Source organism: Dipodomys ordii, unplaced genomic scaffold (assembly GCF_000151885.1).
Source record: "Dipodomys ordii isolate 6190 unplaced genomic scaffold, Dord_2.0 Scaffold118, whole genome shotgun sequence".
Classification (NCBI taxonomy): domain Eukaryota; kingdom Metazoa; phylum Chordata; class Mammalia; order Rodentia; family Heteromyidae; genus Dipodomys; species Dipodomys ordii.
In genome coordinates this window covers 1,855,808-1,864,382 of record NW_012267334.1, presented here as the reverse complement: position 1 = coordinate 1,864,382, position 8,575 = coordinate 1,855,808, and the positions used below count along the sequence as shown (strand labels likewise).

Genomic DNA, 8,575 nt, shown 5'->3' with positions numbered 1-8,575 from the left:
TCGCCGTCCCCCAGCCCAGCCGGCTCGCAGACCCGACGGGCGGGCGGTGCGCGGAGGCCCCGCCGTCGGGGCCGCTGACTTCACCTCGCGCAGTTGGAGTTGGGGCGTCTGTTCCCCCTCGCAGCCCGGGGCGGGGGTCCGTTCCTCGCGTCCCCTGGAGGCTACAGAATGGCCTTCTTACAGAAAACAGGGCCCCTGGTGACACCCCGGAATCCTGCCGCCCCTTAGGAAGGGCCTGGTCGGTCAGCGGCCCCTTCCTGAGAGTGGGGTGGAATTCCTTCCAAATGCGGGCTCCTCGGGCCCGTCGGTGGGTGCGGGGGGGGGGAGGCGCCCCGGGAGACGCCCCGGCGGGACTGGGGGGGGCGATCCCGGGGACGTCCCGGTGGGGCTGGGGGGTGGCGGTCCCGGGAGACGCCCCGGCGGGGCTGGGGGGGGGTGGCGGTCCCGGGAGATGCCCGGGCGGGTATTGGGTGTCGTTGGAGGCGGGGCAGGGCTGGGCGCAGCCCCGATGCCCCAGGAGGCGGCCCTGGCCCGACAATGGGCCGCTCTGATTCCCTGGCCGGCGCTTTGTTGGCGGGCGGGGCAGCGGGCTCCGCAGCTGTCGCATTTTCCCACGAGTGTGGTGGCCACCCGCCCTGGCTGTCCCCTTGCATCTCATGTTTGAATTTCAAGACAAGGGCGGTGGCCGGTTGGGAGCCCCAGCCCTGCCCAGTTTCCTAATGAGCACCCGGCCTTGGTGAGGAGCAGCCCAATCACCCCGGATCTCCCCTTGCTGTCCACCCCTTTCTTGCTGTGAGCTGTGCTGCCTCAACAGGCAACAGGTTCTGACTGTGTCTCTGGGGACAGAATGTTGTCTCCCCGGGGGTTACAAAAGTTCTCCCTCCCCAGCACCCAGACTGCAAGGATTTGGGGCTGGTGACACATCATATCTAGAGTGTAACAAGCAGTAGGGTTGTCACAGGGCCAGAGCCTGGGCTGACCCCTCTCTCCTGTCCTCCCTAGGTCTGAGATGCTCCCAGCCCGGTGGGACCTGCCTGAATGGAGGGAAGTGTGAAGTGGTCAATGGCACAGAGGCCTGTGTGTGAGTACTGCCCCTTTGGGGACCTGTTGCTTTTGTGGGAGCAGAGCCCCTACCTTCTGGGGACAGAACACTGGGTTATTGTGTTCTGGAGACAGCCGAAAGGCTGGGCAGTCACGTGCTGACTTTTATTGGACAAAGTCTGGCAATTACTTAATCACTAGCAATGATGCTGTGTGCCGCATGCGGAGCAGCCCTGGGCGCCTCCGTGGCCTCCGTCCCACACTCCCTGGTGGGACCTTCAGGCTCATGAGGCCTGGGGGGAGGTCATTTGCAGTCCCCACTTCTTCTTAAAGTCCCTAGAAACCCTTGGTGGTTGTAGGGGCTCTGGAGTACTTAACCTGTGTCTGTCACCTGGAAGCCCTCCACTGGGCAGGTGACTTGGCAGGAGACTTTCAAAACAAAACCCACCCCCTGCACACTTCTGGGACTCTGGGCGAGGTCTGGAGAAGTTAGAACTGTCCTCCTTGGCCCCGCCTGCCTGGGTGGTAGGTGGTAGGGTGAGTGCCAGGAGTCTGGTTTCTGTCCTGGCAGCTGCAGCCCCACCTCCTGACTCTTCAGGCCTTTGGCTTCCTGCCTCAGGTCCTCAGCTGTAAAATGGGTGTGATTGGAGGCGGGCGGTTGCCTGCCATAGGTTGGGAAATCCTTTTGGAGCCCTGTAAGTACCAGCTAACCTCGGGAAGTTTCTCTGCTGTAGCCAATGGCCTTCAACTTGAGTTTGTCCCTGGTGAGGATGAGGAGGAGCTGGAGACGCAGGCTGGCCCCCAGCTCTGGAGCGGCAGACAGAGCCGGCTCCAGCCCACTCAGCACGCCCTCATTCCAACTGCTGAAGGGCCCATCCCCTTGACAACCCCAGCTCCACTGCCTCCTGTGCCCTGCTTGTGGGTAGGCTGCCCCTCTTCCCCCTCCCCTCCCCACACTGAGGCCAATTAAGCAGGTCTGTGAGCAGTTTATTGGACAAAGCCGATTGTGTCTTTGTCAGACGCTAATGAATGCATACTGTTTTTTTTTTTTCTTGGCGTTTTTGGGGCCCCTCTCTCCCCCTGCCGAGGCCTCACGGACGCTTGATACCCTAAATCTTGTTTCCTTCCATTCAGAGGCCGACAGCTGGGAAGTGCAGTGGGCTATTGTTGGGAGGCGATTAATGCGGTGTGATTAATTATGCGTGGCTTCCCAGAATGTGCAGCCAGCCCCCTTCCCCGCCACAGAGCAGGGCAGGGCAGACCACGCTCTGGCTCTGCCTGCTTCTCACCAGTACAGGGCAGGGCTGAGAACCTCTGCCCAAGACTTGGGAGTGGGTGGGCAGGAAGGCTGCTGGGCTGGGGAAGGTGTGTGTGGGGGGAGGGAGGGTCTCAGTCCCATTAGGGGATGGCTGCAGCCTGGCATGCAGTAGCCTGCCTCCAGCATCCAGGCTAAGATGCTTCAAGCTAATAGACTCATGGTAGTGGGCCCCCGTCTCCTGCATCTCAAACTTGCCAGCCCTGTAAGCTTTTGGTGCTTGTTCATGTCTGGTCCACTGGAGCTAACACTCCTTCCTTAGCAGGAAGCTGCCTCAGTTTGGCCTGGAGCTTGGCAGAGCTCTGCCCACTGAAGCCTCATTGTGCACACCCTGCAAATCCAATTAGAAAGTGGGGTAGATGCGAGGACCTCTGGCCAACAGAGCTGGAGACCAAAGTTATGGCCAGGCCTAGTTGTAGATAGACACGGGCCGGGGCTCAGCGGGCGGCTGGGGACACTCTTGTACAGGTCTGGATTCCCCCAGAGTACACACAGTGACCTGTTTCTCTTTTCTGGGGCACATGCTAGAGCCCCTCAAACCCCTCTCTGGCACCCGGCCATGACCTTGTGCGGTGCCGGCTGCCCTATAGAAGGACCTAGGAAACACATGGTCATGTGCTGGCACCCTGCCGGTGAGTCACGCCATCCACCCAGGGAGAGGAGCCTTTCCTCCTGCTGCCTGTGGGGTGCCGGGCTCGGGAATGGGAAAGCCTGGATTCCTTTGCTGTCAGGAAGCTTTCTAGGAGGTACCAGTGCCACTGAGGCCTCTTAGGCTGTGGCGGGTGAGGAAGCTTGGCTTTGAACCCTGTGTGTGGGCGGGGCACAGCTCTGGGCAGCTGTTGGTGGGGAGAGTTGGTGAGAACCCTTGTCCATTTGAGTGAACTCCTACTCGTCCAGTGAGGGCAGAGAGGCCAGGAGCACTGGGTCACTGCGTGCCCCTGCAGTGAGGCTGGCAGTTGATGGAGGTCTTCCAGGAGCTCCCTGGCAGCACCTGGAGAAGCTGGGAGGGAAATCTGGGGGCTGTGCGTGCTAGCAGTTGTGGCCTGGTCTGCTGTTCACTAGTCCCATAGTGTTGGTGGGTCATTGATTGCCCTCATCTCCATTTCCCCATCTGTACAGCAGGGCTGCTCTGTGATTGGCATCTTGGTGGCATGTGCCAGTGAGCTGAAGGGCTCCGTCGGGGACCTCGTTGGCAGATGTATAGTTGACTTAATTCCTTAATCCAGAGAATCCCAAAGGTGCTGCCTGGTGGGTCCTGTCTAGAGCCACGAGCGTCTGGAGTGTCTTAAGGATTCTGGGCTGGAGATGCTGCACTGGGCAACCCTTCACGCTTCCTTGGAGGGACTCTTGCATGCCTGCTGTGCTGGGTTTCACCCCCCTGTGACCCCCGCCCAGATAGGGCAGGTTGGGGTAGAGGGAGGTGGTTGCAACTGCTGTGTCTGACCGGTGGGGGCGATGGGGGTCTCACGAGGCTCCCAGCAGCAGCCTGGGGAGCTCTGTGGACCAGGCATGAGAAGAAGTAGGAGAAGAGAGGCCCAGAGAAGTGGCCCTGTGGTGTCCCTCTGAGGAAGCGGGGCTGGGGCGTGACCTCGGCGAGAAGTGGCTGAGGCCTGGCAGGGAAGGAGCAGAGAGCCACGTGCAGCTTCTGTCCCCTGGTCTTGCTGCTGTTCCACTGAGTCACTTGTCTCTCCTGCTGTCCCTCGGGGAAGGCAGACCCTGTCCCGAGGCCTCCTGTCTGCGAAGCACTTGGCCCTCAAGGACCAGACAAGGAGGCGACACCACAGATTCACCTGCCACCAGACCTGTGGGAGTGGGCCCAGCACTGGAAGGCCTGGGCGGTGGGGGAGGGCGCCTGGCTGGAGCGTGTGTGTGTGTGTGTGTGTGTGTGTGTGTGTGTGTGTGTGTGTGTAGGAAGCCGCATCTGTGGGCAGCCCTGCCTCTGGAGGGTACCAACAGTTTCCATTGAACGAAGAATAACGAAGAGCGAGAGCCGTAGGAGCCTAGCTGTGTGTTCTGCAGGAGGAGGGCAGGGCAGGCAGGGGAAGCCCTGTGTCTGGGTGCTGAACAGGGAGGTGCTAGCAGCTGGGGCACAGAGCTCAGTGCTGAGACCTCCCAGGCTTGGGGGGCTCCGGAGGGGTCTCTGAGGGGTGTCATGGCCTGGGCTGGGTATAGGCTGGGACTGGCACCATGGTGCCACCTGAGAGGTTATAATAGGCAGTGCCAGGTTGGGCCGAGGGGCCCCGCCCCCTGTAGCGTGGAGGGAACCTGTCCCACCTTGTGCCTGGTCTTTATACCCTGAGAGGCAGCACCAACGGCTGATTGTGAAGGTGTGCTATCGCAGCTCCATACACACAGAGCCGCCTTCTCGGGCCTTGTCAACCCAGCAGGGCTGGCTGGCTAGCCTGCTGATTTTATCCCCAGTTCACAGGTGGGAAAAACTGAGGCTGAGCAGTCAGAGCTGGGCTCGGGACAGGGACCCGAGGCCCGCTTGCGTCAGCTTTGGCCTTCGTGTACAGACACATCCAGCACTTTACTGCTCCCCCCGCCGAGGCTGGGGGAAGCAGCGCCCTCATTAACGAGCGGCTGGCTTCGGGGCATTGTGACTGGGCCGGGATGTGTCTGAGCCCCTTGTTTCCCAGGCTGGACACACCCTGGCACTCGCAGCCTGGAAGGCACAGGCCAACTGGCTCTGGTTAGCTGTGTGTTCAAATCCCCTTGTCCCCCATCATGTCTCCTCCCTGGCCCCAGTTTCATCCTCCACACGAGGAGCTTGGGTTAGGTGGCTCCAGGCCCCTGAGAGCTGTGGAAGAGAACAGGTCAGGCAGTGGTATGATGCTGGCAGCAGGCAGCAGTGCTCAGGAATTGGGCCTCCAGGAGTGTGTGTGTGTGTGTGTGTGTGTCCGTGTCCGTGTCCGTGTCCGTGACTGGCAGGGTGTAAGGCAGCAGGATCTCCTCACCCCACTCTGTCCTGCTTGTTGAGAGTCCAGGGTGCTGAGAACTGATTTGGCTGGCAAATTATTTTAACCGTTGAGACTGTGGTAGTGTTTAGTAATACAGGATTGTGTAACTGCCAGTACCATGCAGCTCCAGAACTTGCTTTTGTTTGTTTGGTTGTTGTTTTTGGTTGTTGTTTTGGTTGTACTGGGATTGAATTCAGCCCTTTTTACTATAGGTGTTCTTTCAGGGTCTTGCGTTTTTGACCTGGATAGCTTTGATCACAGATCATCCTACCTACAACCTCCTTAAGTAGCTTGGATTACGAGCACTACTTCATCTGACTTTTTGATTGGAGATGGCATCTCACTAACTTTCTGCCCTTCTAATCTCTACCTCGCTCATAGGTGCATATTACAGGTTTGAGCTATAATGCTTAGCCTGTGTTCTCACAGTTGTTTTTTTAATTGCTACTATAAAGGTGATGTACAGAGGGGTTACAGTTACATAGTTACACAGTCAGGTAATAAGTACCTTTCTTTCTGGACAATCATGAGACTTATCTCTAGTTAACTACCCCACCCCCACCAAAAAAAAATCCACAAGTGGAGCTTAGGCTCAGGTGGCAAGCACTAGCCTTGAGCAAAAAAGTCAGAGACCACTCCCCTGCCTCGTTCAAGCCCTAGGACCAGCACAGGAAAAAACAAAACCGTGAACAGCAAGGACAACCCAGCTGTGGAATGAACAGCTTTCCTCTGCACTGGAGTTCTTCCCCGAATCTCACCTGGGGTCCGCTTTGAATCTGCCTCTCGTTTCAACTTCAGGACTCACCTTGTGCCCTAGTTTCTAGAATAGCTGGGGAACCCCAAGGGATCTGGGGTTGGCCCTAGGACTTCATGGAAGAATCCTGACATGGGCTGTCCACTCTGTAGAGTCAGCCTCAGACCTCCGTCCTCCCCCCACCCCACAGCGGGGATTATAGGCCTATGTCACCACTTCTGGCCCCTAGAAAGTCATCAAACCCGAAGCATTTGTCTGCTAAGCCACCTCCCTCAGGCCGTGGCTGCCACCGTGCTGCCCTGCATCTCTGCCGATTGGCCTGTTCTGACTTTCCTGTGAATGAAACTGTGATCTGTGGCCTCCTGCGGCTGGCTCTCAGCCGGCCCAGTGTTTTCAAGGTCTGTTCACGTTATGGTGAGGGTGAGAACCTCACTGCACTGAGGATAGATTTTTAGCCACCTGAAGCTGTCAGATGGTGGTCAGAGGTGGGCCCAGGCCCTGGAATCCTTGTGCAGTTAGCTGACATTGGCCTGGGCAAGTGGGTGAGGGGCTGGTGGACACTCAAGAGATGTCTTCCATGAATCTTCAGCTCATCTCTGGGCCCAGGTGCCCACCCAGAGTGGGACCTGCTATGTCTTCTGTGAGTCAGGAGATGCCCTGGCACACTCCCAGCCCCGCCCCGCCCCACCCTGCTCAGGACCCACGCACTCTGAAGCTCTTGCCAGCTCCCTGGCACTTTCCCCTCCAGTCAGAAAGGGGAGCTGGCAGAGCCCATGTGCTCCGCGCTGGGTCAGTGTAGGGAGCGGGGCCTGGCTGGACCCGGGGCGGTGGGGTGGAAAAGGCAGCCTGGGCCTCACCTGGCTGGGAGGATCACACTGATGGAGCACCGCCTGCTGCTCTGGCAGCAATGGGAAGCTGTCCTGAACTGTTGACCGAGGGCAGAGCTGGAGCGGGCAGCCGAGCATGCGGGCCTGCCGCGGTCCTGGGCTGAAGCACACACGGAGCAGCCTGGCTCGTCTGCAGGTGGAAGGACGCTGTGTGGGGGCAGTGCTATGTGAAACTTGGACGCAGGTACCCACTTGCCTTGTCCAGTCTTTCCTCTGTGCACTGAGAGCTGAGGTTGGCCTGGGGGTCAGTTCAGGGCCACTGGCTGGGTCACACAGAGAGCCAGAGAGCCTTTTTATTCAGGCACAGATGGTGACCCTGAAGAGGCCTATAGTCTCTACAGGCCTCTATAGGGTGACCTTCCCTGTCCAGGAGGGACTAGAAAAGATGCCTCCCGTGCTCAGACTAGGAACTCAAAGGCATAACTCCTGAACTTTTAAAATACTGTTTATCAAAATGAATTCTAGGAAATGGAAACTTGGGGGTTTTGTTGGCGGTGGTGTTTTTGCTTTTGAGTTTTTGTCTTTTTGGAGTAGAGGGAGGTGCAGGGGTGGAAAGAAGGCACCACGTGCAGAATGAACTCCATGGCCTGCGGGCATGGACGGGACGGCGGAGAGAGAAGGAGGGGGGGAAACGCATGCAACTGCCCTGTATATCTGTCTTATCAATACCTTGATAACAACAATAAAGTTACAAAAAAAAAAAAAAAGGGAAAAAGAAAAGCTGACTGTCCTGAGCGGAGCCTTGTTGCTGCAGGCCACCACTTTTACTGCTTCCAAGATAGAAGTGGTCCCGGGGTGTCCCTGCCCCACAGCCCCAGCTTTCTCTGTGCTTGGCTCAGGGATCAGAACATACTGCATTTATACTCTGGAGTGAATTAGCTGGGCTCAGCACCGCCCTCTTCCAGTCCCCCCCTTCCCCATGCCGAGCCGTTGTTCACTGAGTGGGTCCCAGACACCAAGAGACCTGCGCCTTCACTGCGCAGCTGTTCTGCAGCTCAGGTGGAGACCCGCATCCTGCGTCTTCACCTTGCAGACCCGCATCCTGCGTCTTCACCGCCCAGCTGTTCTGCAGCTCAGGTGGAGACCCGCATCCTGGGTCTTCACCGCGCAGCTGTTCTGCAGCTCAGGTGGAGACTGCATTCTGCCAGACACCCCACCCTTGACGGCAGCTGGGAGCCTGGAAAGTCCTTGTGCAACTGAGCTGGGCGTCTCAGTGACCCGGGAGGCACTGGAGCCGCATCCTGAGGTCTGGCCTGAGGTCTCCTTTGATTTGGCCAGCAGGGAGTCCTTCCGTAGGAGGAGGCCATCTGTCTGGTCCCAAGCCTGCCTTTGGAGGGGGGGTAGAGGGAGAGTGGAGGGACACCAAGCTTTGAGCTACACCTGTAGCCCTCAGCCCTGCCAGGCACACCCACCCCAGGGCATGACTGCAGCATCTCAGGATTGAGTCAGGCCAGCCCACTACCTGGAGCCTCTCCTCTCCCCACACCACAGAGAGCTGGCCCTGTCAAGGTGCGGGCCACAGGGGCTGGGAAGGTGGCTCAGTGGTAGAGCGCTTGCCTTGCATGCCTGAGGCCCTGGGTTCGATTCCTCAGCACCACATAAGCAAAAAGAAAAAAGC

General features: G+C 58.5%; 1 protein-coding gene across 1 annotated transcript in view; it reads left to right on the top strand.

Annotated features, from left to right (window-relative positions):
• The window catches only part of Notch1 (notch 1), a 57,079-nt gene that overhangs the window by 11,888 nt on the left and 36,616 nt on the right, over positions 1 to 8,575 (top strand). The window contains exons 6-7 of the mRNA XM_013029371.1: positions 229 to 311; positions 1,003 to 1,081. Of these exons, the coding sequence (XP_012884825.1) occupies positions 229 to 311; positions 1,003 to 1,081 (162 nt within the window). The remainder of the gene's footprint in view (positions 1 to 228; positions 312 to 1,002; positions 1,082 to 8,575) is intronic.